This window comes from Scyliorhinus canicula, chromosome 2 (genome assembly GCF_902713615.1).
Source record: "Scyliorhinus canicula chromosome 2, sScyCan1.1, whole genome shotgun sequence".
NCBI classification, from domain to species: Eukaryota; Metazoa; Chordata; class Chondrichthyes; order Carcharhiniformes; family Scyliorhinidae; genus Scyliorhinus; species Scyliorhinus canicula.
The window spans coordinates 145,022,658-145,041,742 of NC_052147.1; the positions used below are offsets into that span (position 1 = coordinate 145,022,658).

Here is a 19,085-nt window from a genome sequence, read left to right on the forward strand (position 1 = left end):
GTCATTTGGCCCATCAAGTCTGTACTGACCCTCTGAAAGAGCACCCCAGCCAGTCCCACGATCACGCCTTATTCCCGGAATCCTACATAACCTTTTGGACACTAAGGAGGAAATTTAGCACAGCCAATCCACCAACATGCATACCTTTGGACATCTTTGGACTTGGGACTGGTTTATCTTCAACAATTTTTTTTCTTTACTTCTGTCATCACCACTCGTTAGATTTGGCAATTACCAAATTGTTCAAAATTGTCTTCCATTTTAGTGAAATTTGCTCTTCTGAAATTTGGGATAGGTCGTAGATTATAGGCACCTTTAGTTCTTCTAGCCAATTTAAACAATTTGAAGGTGTGGTGAGAGTCAGTAGAAGAGTGAATTGGATAAGCCACAGTGCTCAAAATAAGTTCCATATGTATGGAGCATGGTGGGTGATAGCAGGGGGCTTAAAATCTAAACCGCAGAGTTTCAGGGAATGGGAGAAAAGTCTTAAATGGATGCAAAAATTAATCAATAATTTATGAGCTAGTGGACTGTTTAAAAAAAAATATATATATATATTTTATTAAGGCATATATAATTTTAACAATTTTCAAGAGGAAAAAACAACAAAACAAATAACACCCACCCAACAACCAAACCCAGCCAACATGGCTTACATACACCGTTCCCTAATTCCCCTTTCTACTAATTATTTCCCACCTCAACCAACCTCATGCCTCCCTTTTTCCCTTTATCCCTCCTCCCTTTCTGCTCACAGCTTCATTTTCCCCAAAGAAGTCGATAAATGGCTGCCACCTCCTGGCGAGCCCTGGCATCAATTCTCTCAGGGCGAACTTGATCTTCTCAAGCCTGAGAAACCCAGTCATGTTGCCAACCCATACCCCTGATTTCGGAGGTTCTGAGTCCAATTACGCCAATAAGTTCCGTCTTCGGCTACCAGAGAGGCAAAGGCCAAAACATCAGCCTTACTCGCCCCCTGGACTCCCGAGTCTTCCGACACACCAAAAATCGCCACCTCTGGACTCGGAACCACCCGTACCTTCAATACCATTGATATGACATCGGCAAATCCCTGCCAAAATCTTCTAAGTTGTGGATAGGCCCAAAACATGATTTGCGGCACTCCACATTCCTCCACTCCTTCAAAGAACCTGCTCATATGGGCCACAGTCATATGCGCCCTGTGGACCATCTCAAATTGTATCAGGCTAAGCCTGGCACACGACGAGGATGCGTTGACTCTACGCAGGGCATCCTGCCACAACCCTGCCTCTAACTACCTGCCCAATTTTTCCTCCCACTTTGCTTCACCTCCCACTTTCGCTTCACCTCCCCGATTGGGGCCCCCTCCCATTCCAAGAGTTCTTTATAAATTTCTGCGATTTCCCCTCCTCCACTCCCATTTTCGACACTACCTTATCCAGCATCTCCTGGGGCGGTAGGTGCGGAAGCGTCGAGACCTGCCTCCGCGCAAAGTCCTTCGCCTGCAAGTATCGGAACCCATTCCCACCGGGCAGCTCAAACTCCTTTTCCAAATCCTCCAAGCACGGAAAGCTGTCGTCAATAAACAGGTTCCCAAACCGCTCGATCCCAGCTCGCTGCCGCCTCTGAAACCCCCCATCCAGCCCTCCCGGTGCAAACCAGTGATTATCACAAATAGGTGTCCATACCAACGCCCCGTCCACTCCCATTTGCTTCTGCCACTGTCCCCACACTCTCAAGGTCACTACTACCGGGCTTGTGGAGTATCGAGCCAGTGAGAACAGCAGAGGTGCCGTTACCAGTGCCCTGGTAACTTGTGCCCCTACATGAGGCTGCCTCCATCTACTCCCACACCGACCTCTTCCCCACTACCCACTTCCTAACCATTACTATGTTCACCGCCCAGTGGTAGTTCCTGAAATGTGGTAGGGCCAGCCCCTCAACCCTGCTCCAGCAACACCGTCTTTACCCACGGTGTCTTATCCGCCCACACAAACCCAGAGATCACCGCATTCACCCTCTTATAACCGCTGCCAGTTCTTTGACGCTCTCATCGCCATCGCCAATGGTTCTATGGCCAAAGCAATCAACAGTGGGGAAAGTGGGCATCCCTGCCTCGTCCCCCGGTGCAGCCTAAAATAATCCGAGCTGACTCGGTTTGCCCGCCGCTCGTCCCCGGTGCCTGGTACAGCTACCGGACCCAGTCTACAAAACCCTGCCCAAACCTAAACCGCCCCAGGACTTTTTATGGAACTCAAGTGGGTACCCATCTGGCCTCCTGGCTTTGCCCGACTGAATCGCCTCCAGCCCCTCCACCACTTCAACCAGCCCAATTGGGGTTCCTAGGCCCTCCACCAGCTCTTCTTCCACCCTCGGAAATTCCAATCCCTCCAAAAACTGGCTCAACCCCTCCACCTTGGCTGGGGGTTTTGACTCGTATAACCTGCTGTAAAAGTCCCTAAACACCCCGTTAACCTCCATCGGGTCCAAGATCGCATTCCCCCCTCTGTCCTTCACTTTCCCAATCACCCTCGCCGCTTCCTTAGCTGGTGTGCTAGCATACTACTAGCCTTCTCCCCATATTTACACACCGCCCCTCTCTCCTTTCTCAACTGCCCCACCACCTTCCCTGTAGATATCAACCCAAACACCATCTGCAGCTTCTGCTACTCCTTCAACAACTCTGCCTCCGGGGTCTACCTGGAGAATCTCCTTCACTAACCTATCCATCTCCGTCCGCTCTGCCTTCTCCCTGTGTGTCCGTATCGATATAAACTGCCCCCTCACCACTGCCTTAAACGCCTCCTATACCATAGCTGCCGAAACCGCCCCGTATTGTTTATCTCCACATACATCTGAATGGTTGGAGAGCTTCACTGGTCCTTTGCAGAGTTGTTTAAGGTTGGAAACTACTCTTTGAGGGTGGGGGGGAGGGGGGGGGGAAGGGGGGGGGGGGGGGGGGAGGGGGGGGGGAGGGGGGGGGGCATGCCTGGATTGAGTTGGGCTGGAGTGCATTAAAGTGACTGTGCCATGGTTTAGACTAATTCGTTTATTTAAAGTCTCGGGACAGTCTTTGTGCACATCTCCCCTCTCTTCCTTTCTTTCCTGCTCTCAATCTTCCCTCTTCTGTTTGTTTTCTTGTCTTCCTTCGCTCAATCCTTCTCTTCCCTTCTCCTCACCTCTCTGTTCCATCCTCCTTACCATTTTCATCCCCTTGCCGCTCCTCCCATCATCTCTTTCATCTCCGCCTCCTCTTGTTTCCTTTCTTTTGATTTATCTCATTGCCAAAGATGAACCAGTTGTTCTTTTACAACTCAAAATCCTCTCTCCACCCACTACCAGATTTAGAAGAGCAAATTTAATAATTCTGCCTGTTTATTATGTTTGAGTTGGAGATAGTATAACATTTTCATACAACTACCATTTTACAATTTACTGAAATCCTAGTGCCAGCACTGAAATGACATCTTCAACGAGGGTGCGCATGAATACAAAACATGCAATGTTATTTGTGCCTCAAATGGCTGTGGTGTTTGCCATCATTAATAGCACATTAGATAACAAGTTGCATTTGTAGCTCAATTGACAATGAGTTCTTTTATTCTAACCAATATTTATCCCTTAACCAACATGGACTAAAATAGATTATTTGGCATTATCATGACTTGTGGAGATTCCTGTTTGCAAATTAGCTGCTGAGTTTCCTACATTGCACAGTATTATAGTGTTCAGGGTTGAAAGGATTAATGTGTGGGACTGGAGAAACAGTACCACCCACATGATGATGTAAGAGACACATGACCAAGGATTGAGGAAAGAATGCTCATGGCTTAGACTGAGTAACACATATAGGGCGGAATTCTCCACTCCCGCGCGGCATCGGGAAGGCCGTCGTGAACTCGGCCGAGTTTCATGACGGCTTCGGAGGCCGCTCCTCGCACCCTATTCCCCCCCCCAATCAGGGGGCTAGGAGCGGCGCTCCTTAATCTCGGCCGCCGGGCCTTGACGCTTGTGCCAAGGCGGCGCGCCAAGAATGACGCGACAGCGGCGCCTAAGTGACGTCAGCCCCACATGCGCAGGTTGGCTGGCTCCAACCCGCGGTTGCCGTCTTCCCCGCAAGACGTGGCGGCTTGATCTTGCGGGGCGGCGGAGGGGAAAGAGTGCGTCCCTTGGAGACACCAGCCCGACGATCGGTGGGCACCGATCACGGGCCAGTCCCCTCCCGAGCACGGCTGTGGTGCTCACTCCCCTCTCCGCCCCCCACAAGCCACAAACGAACCTTTGGCGCCATGTTCACGACGGCAGCGACCAGGCGTGGTTGCCGCCGGCGTGAACAGTTCGGGAACGTCAGGCCGCTCGGCCCATCCGGGCCGGAGAATCGGCGGTCGCTGTGAAAAACGGCGAGTGGCGATTCTCCGAGCGGGGGGTGCCAGAGCGGCGTGTCGTGAGTCGCCCAGCCCTCCCGCGATTCTCCCACCCGGCGTGGGGAGCGGAGAATCGCGCCCATAGTCTTTATACATCTGTAAATAGTTCATCCAATAAACCAGTTGCTGTTCAGACACATGTGTCAGCAATCATTGCTTAGCCGGTCGTAGCCAACATACAACACATTGCAACAACAACAGTACGTACTTTTGTTAGAAAATGCTTTTGGACATTCTGAGGTGTGAAAGATGTGAGATAAATACAAGTTCTCTTTTCTCTTTCTGTTTTTTCACTTTTAATTTTTGTCAGTTCTTGTGGGGGCTTGTGCTCAGTGGCAGCAAAACGGTGGTACAGAAAAGAGAATTGATTAGGGATAAGCAACCGCATTGCTCTTTCCTGCCCTTGTCCTCTGGTTTAAAAGTAGCATTGGCAGATGTTCTATTGAGCCAGGGAATGCTGCAGTGGACTGAGTCTTCCTCTTCGGAGGTATAGCAGTACTAACTGTTATAAGTCAGTCTTGTCTAAAAGCAGACCGAGCTGTGTACTGTGGGCAACAATTAATATCAGACATATCTGTACATAACATAACTAAGACTTTCTCATTTGCAGCTGTTGGAATTCTGGAAGGGTGATATGGTGATCACTGTTGCCAAGCAATTGCCAGCTGGTCTTCACCTTTATGAGACCTTCAATGGTAAGGAATAATGGATGTAAGAGCAGTTTTGGGAGTTGTTTCTGCTGGCGGTAAGGCATGCTTTTCAAGACAAGCTGCCTTTGATGTTATCTGTAGGAAAACAAGGAAAGAGGAAGTAATTTTGAGCCTATGCAATCAGTAGGCCATGTATAATTCACCTCATCATGACCCTCCCAGATTTATTTAATATCCTTGGGTTATGCAAAAACACCGTCCTATTTTAAGCAACTGAGATGTGCGAATATTCATCCAATCCTAAAAATTTGCATTTAATAAGTGGTTGCTTTCTAAAGCATGGAATTTCCATTGTTCCTTCATCACAGAGTTAACCATTTCATCATCTCTAGCTATATTTACTCTTACAGCCTTCAAACCGTTCCTAGACAGACTTTTATTCAGTACTTATGGGTTGTAATTGCATGGTATTAATTTCTTCAGTTGAGACATGTTACCATTTCCACTTTTCTGTGAGCCAAAAATATCCTTTCTAATTCTGTGATTTTCAGCAAAGCATGGCAGTAATGGCAGGATGCAAATAAAAGACAAATAAAACAGTCAGTCGCAAGAGTTCTCAATAGCTGTGGCATCTCATGGTGGAACCGGCAGCCACATCGGGCTTTTTTAATACACTGTAGTTTGGTGCTACTGTAGTTGATTAACTACCTAACATTTTATTCCGCACTCGTTATGAGCAATTGAATGTAATTATGTAATTAGCTGGAGTCCACAAAGGTCATTGGCATAATTTTCCATTGAAGAGAGACAATTTATTAAGTAGCTTGTTCTTGGGGCACCACTCCACATCAAGCATGGGGAAAGGCAAAGAGGCAGACCTCCATGAGCTACCACATCCAGGGCAGGGATTGAACCCACTGTGTTGGTGTCATTCTGCCAACTAAATTAACTGACCCCCACACTTTAAAATTGTGTGGCAAAAACTATTTTTAATGGTTGCCTTTATAATATCACCGTTAATAAACACAGAACAAGTCCTGGCTTTGCTGCCCTTATCACTATGTGGTGGTTAATGAGGATTAATTACATTTCTAGATAAGTACTGATTGCAGTTTCCTCCCTTCTCAACCCAGAGGACCGCACCTCTTTGCACAGTCTAGGAATTACAGATGGAGCCATTCTCTTTGTATGGAATAGTAACCAGGTAATTAACAATTAATTTACTTGTGATTGGTATAATCTTTCCATTTTATATTTTGGTGATTTTTGTCTTGTGCTCACGTGGGTGTGAGGGTTAATAGTGCTGGGGAAACAACACATTTTCTATTTTGGGCATTTTGCTTTAGCCTGACTGCTGGGTCAGGCACAGTGCACTTCTATGCTGAGTAAAGCTTGTTTTTCTCTGGCCTAGTACCATGCCTCAGTGAAGTATTTTGTGTTGCATTGACATTTTTCCAAGCCACTCATCCATTGACCTCTGTCTGAGATTGTCAGTTTACTACTGAATTGAGCAGAAGATTTCTCCTTTAGGTGGCATAGCTCTAACACATTTCACAAGGAGCCTTTTAGACAGAGGTAACTTTCATTTTGTCAGTCTTGGCTGAGTAGTTTGGTGCTACTCTAGTTTATTAACTACGTAACATTTTATTCTGCACTCGTTATGAGCAATTGAATGTAATTATGTAATTAGCTGGAGTACACAAAGATCATTGGCATAATTTTCCATTGAAGAGAGACAATTTGTTAAGTAGCTTGTTCTTGGGGCACCACTCTGTATCAAGCTGCCTTGTTCCTGTACTCTATGCCCCTATTAATAAAGCCCAGAATATTGTATGCTTTATTAATTGCCCGCTCCACCTGCCCCACCACTTTTAATGGCCAATGCGCACATACACCCAGGTCCCTCTGCTCCTGCATTCCTTTAAGAATTTTACCCTTTATTTTATATTGTCTCTCTATGTTCTTCCTACCAAAATGCATCGCCTCACACTTCTCCGCATTAGACGTCATCTGCCACCTTTCGACCACTCTGCCAACTCGTCTATTTCCGTTTGAAGTTTGACACTGTCCTCACAGTTTACAATACTTCCAGGTTTTGAATCATCTGGAAACTTTCCCCTTGCACCCTTGCACACCAAGAGCTATATCATTTCTATACATACCGGGAAAAGCAAGGGTCCCTGTGGAACACCACTACAAACCTTCCTCCTGCCTGAAAAATATCCACTTACCATTACTCTCTGCTCTTTATTCTTCAGCTAACTTTATATCCATGTTGCTACTGTCCCTTTTATTCCATGAGTTTAACTTTTCCCACAAGTCTACTGTGCTGTACTGTATCGAACTCCTTCTGAAAGTCTTTGTACCACATCAATGGCATTTCCTTCATCGACCCTTTCTGTTACCTCCTCAACAAACTCCAGCAAGTTAGTTAAACACAATTTCCATTTATAAACCCATGCTGGCTCTTCCTGATCAACCCACGGTTTTCCATGTGACTACTAATTCTATCCCGAATAATTGTTTCTAGAAGTTTGCACATTACTGATGTTAAACTGACTGACCTGTATTGCTGGGGCTATCCTTCCAACATTTTTTAAACAGCGGTATAACATTTGCAGTTCTGCAGTCCTCTGGCACCTCCCCTGAGTCTAGAGGAGACTGGAAGATTATGGCCAGCGCCTTGCAGTTTCCATTCTCACTTCCTTCAATACCTTTGGATGCCTTTGGATACCAGGGGCTGTTTAGCACAGAGCTAAATCGCTGGCTTTGAAAGCAGGCCAGCAGCACGGTTCGATTCCCGTAACAGCCTCCCCGAACAGGCGCCGGAATGTGGCGACTAGGGGCTTTACACAGTAACTTCATTTGAAGCCTACTTGTGACAATAAGCGATTTTCATTCATTTCATTCATTTTCATGTATCTCATCTGGTCTTGAAGCCTTGTCAACTTTCAATACCGCCAGCCTATTCAACACTTCCTCCTCATCTATTCTGAAACCTTCTAGGGGCACAATTTCCAGATCTGTCACCATGGCCTGGGTAGCATCTACTTCCTTGGTAAAGACGGGTTCAAAATATTCATTTAATACATACTGTCCCCCTACCCCCTGCCATCATGTGTAAAAACCTTCAAGGGCACCTCCTACCATATCTCTGCATCTCCCCCAACTTTATTTCTTTCCTTCCTTTCCCCAGATTGTCATTTCTTGCACACCCATTGCTTTACCCTAGCATTGGCCCTGCATCCTCTACCCCACCTCAAAGTCCTTCTCTGTAAGTTTCTTCTCTAAAATTTAACACCTCTTTTTCCACCATTTACTAAGCGCTCCAGTGACCTTGCTTTGGCATCCATTTTCCTATTCCTATTAGTAAAACCCCTTTTATGTTAAAGGCACTATATCAATGCAAGTTGGATGCATGTGCTCCATTCCTGTGACACACGCCTGCACACACAGCTGCACTTATATTTATTCGCTGCCTTTAACACGATAAAAGTCATCCAAAGGTGTTTCACAAGTGCATTATGAAGTGACGTTGGACACGGAACCACAAAGTGATATTGGAGCACTCAATCAAATGCTTGGTCAAAGCGGCCCTAACACCCTCCCTGCCTGCACAATATGGATCCTGTTTAGAAAGTGGATGACTTGATGCATACAATGCTCTTTGCGCTCAAGAGGCTACAAACCAAACTACTGAGAAAACCATCCAAGTAGAATTTCAGTCACCATGATATGGCGTGCACTCTTTCCTTCAGGGATATTGCTATCAATTAAGTTAAGAGTTATTAGCTACAATGGCTGTTTGTTGGTGTTTTTTGCAGCACAGAGAAACCTTTTGCCCATTCACATTCAGTAAGTAGAATTGAGAAGTCCTGACGTGGTCAAAAAGAATGCAAAATAACTTCTAGTTGCAGTGTTGGGTAAATGCAGAAAATAATATGCTGTAATAGTACCCCATCAGCGTGTGATGGTGATAAATTTTAATCTTGCATTCCAGCAGGAAAATGTCCCATAGTGCTGCTTACAGGTAGTCTCTGATCTAGAAATTTTTAAAATTGGATTTAGCACCTTTCACAATCTAATGACATGCCAAAGTGCTTCACGACCAGTGGAATATTTTTGAAATGTACAATTTGAAGTGAGCACAGCAAAGTCCCTCATGCAGCACTGTAACAAATGGCCAGGTAATATTTTGTTGGAAATCTATGAAGGCTACATTTGTATCTCCGGACACTGGAAGAACTCCACTGCTCTCCTTCAATTAGTGCTGTGTGGTAATTTGCACTAATTCGAGGTAAACGGGGATCTCCTATTTAACATCTCATCCAAAGGCAGCCTATCTGAGAATACAATACTCAGCAGATTTTGTGCGCAAATCTCTGGTTGGAATTTTGCCATTTTTGTGACAAAGTGTCATCTCGGGCAGCAAAAGAGCAGGGTTGATTGAGGGGGAAAAAAGGGAAGAGACGGATCCAACAAGAACCCCCCCACCCCCCGGTAGCTTGGATACCGGGGGGGAAAGTTCCAGGGCATTGCCCGGGCATTATCCCCCCATGGGCTGTAATCACCTGTGCACCTCCGGCAGGTTCTGCTTGCCAGGTGCACGTCATTGGTGACCTGATGGAAAATTTAACATGGGAGACTATCAGGCGTAAAGGGCTGGTAATTATATTTCTGCGGGGATTTCTGTTATATCATCAATGTGGAGACAATCGATTGGGGAAATCCCGCCACGTAAAAGCTGTTATGGGACTCCTGTGCCGTTACCTCCCCCAGAAAACATGAGCAGACTTTCATCTCTTCGCTTAGTTTTTTTCCTGCAACAGATCGCTGGCCTGTCATTAGAGGAATATATTTTGAATAGGGCACTTGTATCAAGCATAGCTGACCAGGATTCTCTGTCATTCTCATCACCTTCCATTGGTGTGTGGTAAGGATTTTGCAGGTTAATACTCAGCCTGTTGGCTGCATTATGAACGAATCTTCTTTGCCCATCAAGTCTTGGGTTGGGACTTAAACCTGGAACTTCTGGCTCAGAAGTGGTGCGCTTCCCACTGCACCACAGGACTTCTGCTAGACTTGTATCTGTGCACATTTATGTATGTAATAAACCCAGCATATCCATCTACAAATCAAGTAATACTTCCTGCTATATTTTGCCGCAGTGCATATTTCCATTGCTACTTTCTGTCACGCTTTTCTGCTCACCTGTTCATTTTATTCTTCCTTGGTTAAGTTCGCCAACTTAATGGTTCTGTTGCCTGCTTACCTCTGAGTTGATGTTTTTCTGTATAGTCACTTACATCTGCTGTTCTGTTGGCAGGTTTGTGGAATGCAGGTGCAAGCAGGTGAGGACTTTGAGCCCGTGCTTCTTAAAGTATTATGTCCCACAATGAATAGCAAATTAGAAACCGCGATGGTGCAGTTCACCGAGACGCAGAGGGTGTTTGCTCGGAACACACTGTTGGCTTCTGTACGAGAAGCTCTCACCCTGTCCACAGGGATTTCTCCAGAGGAACTGACTGTTTATTACAAAAAGAACTTGGGAAATAAAGCGTCCACGACTTGGGTTGAATATGATGCTGAAGATATGCACAAGAGCCTTGCAGATCTAAGGCTGAAAGATGGTGACTCTGTATTAGCAACAGACCAGAAGTGTTATCGCCTGAGGTGAGAAATCATTTTATTTTTGTTCATAGATTGCCTCACTTCTGCTTAAGAAACATCATTGTTGTCAGATCTATTTCTATCCCACTTCGCATTTTTGTTTGGATATATGAGAATGTTAAGATGTGATCAGTTCTTAGTATTGTTCTCTCTTATTTTTCTTTCTTGTTCTCAGCCTATTTGTTGCCTGGGTGATTCATTCCTAATTTCAGCGCACTTAGAAAACTTAGAGGGAACATTAGTTCCCGGTTGGTGTGAAGCCATTGTGCAGAGCTACACACTATGGGTGGCTTTCTCCATCGACCAACGGCGCAATCGGGAAACGCGATTGGGCAGAGAATCTGTTTTGACGCCGAAATCGTGGCGGCCGCTAGTTTCACGCCAGATCACAGTTCTTCGTTGCCTCAGCAGTGGCGTAAATGCGTTCCACTCTGCATGTACAGTAAATGCTGTTGGCATATCATTAGCGGGCCTGACCCGGTATTTTCCGGGGCCTCTACCATTCTCTGTCTCAATTTGGGGAGAATTCCCGAAGGCGAGGCTCATTTGTGCTTTTAAAAATCGGGAATTGGGCACTGATGGGCTGATGAGGGAGAGAGAGGAGATAGGACATGGAGAGGCGTGACCGTGGGCTTCTGGGGCGCATGGGGCCGGGTAACACCCCCCCAACCACGGTATACTGGGGCGGTGTCCAGGCATGGACCGCCACTGCTGCGGCCTGCAAGACAGCCATCTCGCAGACCACCTCACTGACCACCCACCTTAGCTCCTGGTTCTGCAGAGTGACACCATCCGTGTGGATGCCCCCACCAACACAACACCTCAGCCCCCTCCACCCAAACGTTCCACCACCTGCAAGCGGGGCATAATGCAGTCTGCCCAAGGGCGACGGCCACAGTAGCCCAGACGGGGGCTGCTGTGCGTACCACTGGAAAGGACAACACCAGCCGATGGAACCTCCAGCACCAGGGACGGGTGTGAGGGCCAGAGAACCCACGGTGCCAGACACCGACGGGGCCAGGGGTGCGGGGACTGTGTGGGGGGGGGGGGTGTTGCCTCATGCGGATATAGAGTTTGCAGTGCCAACCAGGGCTACCATGTAGCCCGTTGGACCATAGTACGCACTATGTTACATGTCAGCCATTCACCCCCTGCAGATAATGGATATTGGAAGACAATGGTGGCCTTCCTCCTAGTTGCCACAGCCCTGGGGGATGCACTGCAACTGTACGAGCTGGTGTTGCACAAGGAGGAACAGGAGTCAGCCGGTGAGGATGGAGAACCGGCAGCCCAACAGTCCAAGGAGGAGGGGGTGCAAAGGAGGTGCCGCATGAGGCCTCGTGTGTACCTGCAGCACCTGTTAATTGAGGACTTGCCGGACTGGGAAAGCCGTCGAAGACTCCGGCTGAGCAGGGGAACAGTGCGGCATGTATGCCAGATCATGGTGCACCTGGCACTGCAGGGGAATGGGGTAGAACACCCGCTCCCAGTGTCCGTCAGGTCGCCCTGAAATTTTACGTCACGGGGCTCTTCCAGCTGCTGAATGGGGACCTGTCCGGGATCTCAGAGAGCTTGGTGCCAGGTGCATCTGCACCGTCACGGAGGCCCTATATGCCCAGTCGGCACAATACATTAATTTCAATGTGGACCGAGCCCATCAGGATGCCCTGGCCGTGGGGTTTGCCACCATCGCCAAGATGCATGTCGCCCTGCAAGCACCACTCGATGAACGTGCAGCTGGTGTGTGACCATCAGATGCACATCATGTATGTCTGAGCCCGATACCCGGGCAGTGTGCACGTCGCCTTCATGCTGGCACACTCAACGGTTCTTGGCCTCTTCGAGGCGCACTCCCGGCTGGAGTTGGCTCCTTGGACACTGGGGTTATCTGCTGCGGTGGTGGCTGATGATGCCTACCTGTGTTGCTCTGTTTACTTGCTATAAATATGGCAGTTAATAAGGTCGCCTTTCTTAATCCTAATTATGAGTATGCTTTCAGAGTCGCCAGGTATCTCTTGATACCGTCACAAGGTTTTAAACGAATACCGATCAAAGAGCCAATACACCCGTTAGATAGTTCAAAGTCAGTACTACTTTATTTATATGATTTACTCATGCACAATAGCACCGCAGGCTAAACTATATCACTAACGCCTATACTAAACTTCAGGTGCTCCCTTAGGTCAGAGTTACAATGGCCATTGTTCGGATCTGAGGCTATTGGGTTCGAAGAGGTAACAGGAGTACAGCTAAGGTTGTCCGTCTGGTCGTGAGCGTTGAACTTGAACTTGCTTGCTTCTGTGGTGCTGGTGGAAGGGTCTCTCCACTTGAGAGCCAAATCCAAGAGGCTGAACCTTTGGCGGCGGTTCCTTCTTATACTTGGGGCTTTGCGTGCTTTTAGGCAGGCCTTAAACTTGGTCCCAATTAATTGGGCCGCTTCTTGATCACTGCCATCGATCTAAGCCAATAAAGGGGTGGATGCCTTGATGGCCGGGCGTGCCCTAAGTGGCTGTTGGCCTTGTTTTGTTTGTGTCTTCTGGTTGGGGTAGTGGCGCTGGACTGTCTGGAACAGTATCGGCTACCTGAGCACTCGTTCTTTGTTTCCCAGAGATGGGCCATCAATATGTAAATCGACCCAGAGTTTCGGTTCCGTCTACAGTCTACCTTCCAAATATACATTCAGGCTCTGTGCCTGCTTGTTGCTTAGTATTGTCCATTTTTCCCTCTAGGCTCTGAGTGTCGATTTTATATACTGAAAGTGACCATCCCAGATGGCTACTCCTGGAGGCCACAAACTGACAGGGGGACTTCCAACGACGCCCATGCAGTGACCAGCAGCATGATCGAATGGTGCTTCGGCATCCTGAAAATGCGGTTCAGGTGCCTGGACTACTCTGGAGGGATCCTCCAGTATAGCGCTGGGAGAGTCACCAGCATCATGGCGACCTGCCGTGTCCTCCACAACATTGCACAGCAGAGGGACAACGTGCTGGAGGAGGAAGTTGGAAGCTAGACCTCGTCCAACGAGGTTGATGCAGGGGAGGGCGAGGATGGGTAGGTCATGGAGCCCGGGCAGGCACAGGTGACGCTCAACGTCTGCGCCAAGGCCAAAGTGCACAGGATGCTTTGATTGGGGGGGTGTGGAGACGGGCTACCTACCTCCACACAGGTGTCTAGCAGGGTTTCAAGTTCACCATCCCTCAAACGAGGTATCGCTCTCCTCGCTGCCATCTTGTTGACTGGGATGGTGTGTGTGGGGAGTGAAGTGTGTATATGTGGCTGCAACTTGTCAGCCTCCTGAGTGTCAATCGCGAACCTAGTGAATCCACACCGTTTCTCATTGGAACCGATTGTGTTCCATGTGGCGCTGGTGCTAGCCATTACCAGTTGTTGAATCAGTCCAGGTGCGGCACCAGTCTTCTGTCGTAGAACTCCGCGATTCCTGCCCCGGCATCAATACTCAGTTTTAAGAACAAAGAATTCCTCATATATTTCCGTTGTTGCCACTGTCCCCTTTGCTGAAAGTTGAGGATTCAGTTCTCAACAGAAATTTTGGATGACGGTGGATGACGGAAAATCAACTTCCCATGTCGTTAAATCTCCAATGGGAAGATTGTATGCTTGATATTTGGGTTAAATAGTCAAAAGGAAAATTTTGTCAGGCTATGGGGAAAGAGAAAGAGCTAATTTGAAACCTCTTTCAAATCCAGTACAGGTATACAGGACAGAATGGTCACCTTCTGTACAGTAGATCTATATCTGATCTAATTGCTTTTAACTGCTAACTTGGCTGTCCGACCCAGATAGATTGTAGATTGCCCAGGTGGCACATGTAAGAAATATAAATGCCATACTGGTTCAGTAAAAGGTGATTGTTTGCGATTGGATTTAACATGCACTGCTTGAACAGAATAGAGCAAGTTGTATTTCAGTTTGGTGTTCTTGCTGCTGAATACTAATGACTGTTATATTAAAAATGTACAAACTATTCAGCTTTCTGCACTGAGGCATCTCAGCATAAAAAGGATTGCAAAGGGCAATACCAATGCATGATGAATGATTGCAGCCTCCGTTATATAACAGGCTGCACTGTACTTTACGGGATACAGATGGTAGCCAAACTTGAAAGGAGTTAAATATTCAGTGTTATTCAAAAGTGTACAGAAAATATGCTGCTTTAGGTATCTCTGAACATAGAACAGGAAGTTGGATAAATTTGTATTTTCATCAAATTGTAGTCAGTATGCAAAAAAAAAAACGAACAAATGCAGCCGATTTTCTCTCGGTGTGTTTATAAAAATAAGTCCTAACGTGTTTTAATAGTCCTTTTTATTGCCTTCATATAGTGTCCTCTCTTCCAATGGTATGCCAATAACTATAGCCGACCGCAGCTGGCTGCAGGTTAGGAATTACTGTGGTGAGAAATTGGCACCGACTGCAGGAGCGACAGTGACAATTCCGGTCACCATGGAGACGGTATGTAGCATTCTGTGAGCTGGTGGCGCTGCTTATATTGAGCACTATAAGTGTCAATGAGAACTTTTTAAAACTTCCTCAAAAAATGTGTACTGCACACCAACATAACAATCACAGCAGTTAGAGCTAGGAAAATAAGCTGTTGGCTCCACAGAGGACGGACCATTTGGGATTGCTGCCATGAGAACAGCATCTGATTTGTAAAAAATGATCAATTCTTGTCGTAATTAGGATCAGCATTTATTCCTCACCCCATGTCACCCGAGAAGTGGAGTGGGGCTGTCTTCTTGAACCACTGTGCAGTCGATGTGGTGAAGCTTCTCCCGCTTTGCAGATGGGTATGGTATTCCAGAATTGTTTCTTTAAGGAATATTTTTATCAAAGGTTTTCAATTTTGCATTTTATCACAAGATGCAACAGTTCCCCAAAATCTAGTACAGTACAGAGTAATCATTATTCCACATGTACATACAGAAAAGACCAGCAAATACTCTTAGACAAATGGTTCAAGGTATCAGTCATTGCAGTCGCTGTCTCCTTTTGTACGGATAATGAAAAGATACCAGAAAGAATGGTGAATCTCAGTATAACAGGGTAATGCCATGAGCACTGAGCACATGGCACCATAGTGCACACCCTCCTCCACAGAACAATAAAAACTGAGCTACACAATATATGGCATCCCTTATCGGGTAAAATACAACCAACTGGAACCTAACACAGCCCGAGACCTCCAAGCAATGAAAGGACATCCACAAAAAAGGTGAGCAACTGGATATGCCTTCAGCATAAGACATAGCTTGGCAGTGCACACTCTCGCATACAGGAGTCAGTAAGCCAAGGATTTGTACACCCTGGCAAGACTCAACTCCTCTCCAGCCAAATCAGAGGAGAAATCCAATTCTCCTCCCGAAAAAATAAGCGAAAACCTCCAGAATTAATTATAACAAATGAGAGCTTGTATCAGCATCTCACCGACCCAGATAAAGAAAGGAAACCCCAAAGAGAGGGACATGGTCTGGCAATGTACACTCTCACAAAGAGGATACCAGGAACAGAACAGCATAACCCCAGGGGAGCCTGTCCCAAGAGGACAGTCTGGATGTCCATATGTATGACCACTTGAAGGAAGGCGACCTACTCCTCCATTCAGCCTAATCCCAAACCGAAGAAAGATTCTAACAACGCTGAATCACAGCACTCAGACTCCCACTCATGCCCTGCAGCCAACAGGATACTACCTCCCTAGAGGAACCAAATGTCATGAAGGAGAATAGTCCAGAAGCCCCAAAAGGGGACACCTTCTGTCGTCTGACCTGGATAATACAGTTACTACTATTTTAACCTACTCAACTGAGCTAAACTAGGCCTATACATTGAATCGAACAAACTACCCTATCTCATTCAGAAGATATTTATTTCTGAGTGAGTAGTGAGAATTGGAACTCCGTACAAAAGGAAATAGTTGATGCCGATAGTTTAGACACATTTAAGGGGAAGCTAAATAAGCTTATCAAAGAAAAGGGATAGGGTTATGCTGATGGTTAGATAAGCAATGAGAAGATATAGTTTAAGTGGAGCATTAGAGCTGATTGGGACAAATGTCCTAAATATTCTAGACAATAAGATTTAACTCCCACTCCGCTCCCATCCCTAGTAGTCAGCTCAGATTAATTTTAATATTGTGTACCTGGTTCACCAATTTGTTGCTGTTAGCTGAGCTCCTTCAACTGCTGCTCACTGGAGTCTTTCCCTCCCCACTACCTGGACGGAAACTTCCCAAAATTGCACAGAGAAAACCAGAGTGAAGCTCGCAGGCTTCACAGCCGGCATTTCTCGCCGTAGTGAACAACACTCTTGTGCATTTTAAAAGGTGGCAGCAAGTTTGGGAATCCCGAGAAGTGACGCTCCGAACTCCCTCCACCACAACACCAACATCGGAAACCCTCCCCATAGCACAAAGTCAACAAGGAGGCATGCCCCACCCCTAGCCACAATGGCAGCATCACGGCATCTATTATGTCTACTATGTCGGTACTATGTACGTTCCCTCGGCCGCAGACAAATACTTTTCACTGTACTTCGGTATATGTGACAATAAATAAAAATCAAATTTTAACCCCCCCCCAACCACAATGCCAACAATGGAGCACCCCCCCTCCTCTCAACCGCATTGTCACTACCACCATCATTACATAGTCAACATTGAGGCATCCAACCTACCCCCACCACCAGAATGCCAACATTGGGCCATCCCCCAATCACATAATCAACATGGAGGCACCCTCCCCCACCACCATCACAATACCAGCATCGTTGCCTTTCACAATTGGGCTCTCCAGAAGGCACTGCCCAGCCTTGTCCCTCACCACCCAGAGGCTGGACTTACCTTTTTTCCCCTGGTATGGTCACCATGACTGGTTTTCGTTTTTGAAAACTAGTCGTGATTCACGCTGGCGTGACATGATGCTGACTGGGTTGAGGGATAAGGCATTTCAGATGTTATGGTGCCACGGCACGTAAGCACGTGTTAATTTATTAAAATACATGGAAATCAAGGTGTGAACCTGATCACGTCCCCAGTGGGAAACCAGGATCTCTCTCGTGCAATCCTATTTTGACCCTCTCGCGAGATTTGACAGCCATTGCGAAATTTGTGCTCGCAGCTAGTGCAGTTGCTAGATTGCGGTCTCTGTTGCCCTTTTTGCCTTCCTAGTGCTGCCGAGTGTCATATACACAATTCAAACAGGCAATATCAGCAGGATGGGCACACAGAGTTTGGACTTGCAGTGAAGATAAATATCAACACATATCCGTTTGGTCTATGAATATTGGACCAAAGCAACAAATCTAATGCAATATTATAAACAGGTCTGTGGTACTCTTTGTCCATCCATTCTTTCGACCTCCTATTTCTTTCTTTTTTCTCTCTCTCTCTCTCTCTCTCTCTCTCTCTCGCTCCACCCGCCCCACCTCCACAGTGCAACAGATTCTTGTTCAGCTATTCCAGTGGGAGAAAACTATGAAACAGTGTTTTGGGTAGATACCTATGCTGACATCCATATTTTAAATAAAAGACTGTACAGCAAGAAAATTAAAAGGGCTAAAGTACCTGATGGAGTTGAATAATCTGACATGTTTTTTACCAATTGGATCTGGATGTTCTGGACAATCTAGGAGACTTGAAAGTATTTTTTATGGTTCTGGTCCTCCCCAGAAGACTTGTGCTTGAGTATAGGGTGGAATTCTCCGACCCCCTGCAGGGTTGGGGAATTGCCCGGGGCCTTCGTAAATCCCGCCCCCGCCGTGGCCGGAATTCTCCGCCACCCGGGAATTGGGGCCCCCCGCGCTGGTCGGCAGGCCCCCCCGCGGCGATTCTCCGGCCCGCGATGGGCCGAAGTCCCGCCGCTGTCAGGCCTCTCCCGCCGATGTGGTTTAAACCACCCCTGTGCCGGCGGGAGCAGGCGGTGCAAGCGGGCCCCGGGGTCCGGGGGGGCGCGGGGCGATCGGACCCCGGGGGGTGCCCCCACGGTGGCCTGGCCCGCGATCGGGGCCCACCGATCGGCGGGCGGGCCTGTGCTGTGGGGACACTCTTTTTCTTCCGCCGCCATCACGGCCTCCACCATGGCGGAGGCGGAAGAGACCCCTCCACCGCGCATGCGCCAGTGGTGACGTCAGCGGCCACTGACGCTCCGGCGCATGCGCGGACTCACGCCGACCGGCGAAGGCCTTTCGGCCAGCCCCGACACAGTCGGCGGAGCGGGAGACACTCCAGCATGGGCCTAGCTCCTAAAGGTGTGTAGAATTCCTGCCCCCACCAATTCCCGGGTTCCGCACATTTGGGGAGGCCCGACGTCGGAGTGGTTGACACCACTCCGCTACG

General features: G+C 47.5%; 1 protein-coding gene across 2 annotated transcripts in view; it reads left to right on the forward strand.

Moving 5' to 3' along the window:
* Positions 1 to 19,085, forward strand: part of usp40 (ubiquitin specific peptidase 40) — a 194,934-nt gene that overhangs the window by 109,619 nt on the left and 66,230 nt on the right. For both annotated transcript variants that reach the window (XM_038787466.1, XM_038787473.1), the window contains exons 14-17: positions 5,017 to 5,101; positions 6,190 to 6,260; positions 10,383 to 10,729; positions 15,073 to 15,202. In XM_038787466.1, coding sequence (XP_038643394.1) covers positions 5,017 to 5,101; positions 6,190 to 6,260; positions 10,383 to 10,729; positions 15,073 to 15,202 — 633 coding nt within the window. The remainder of the gene's footprint in view (positions 1 to 5,016; positions 5,102 to 6,189; positions 6,261 to 10,382; positions 10,730 to 15,072; positions 15,203 to 19,085) is intronic.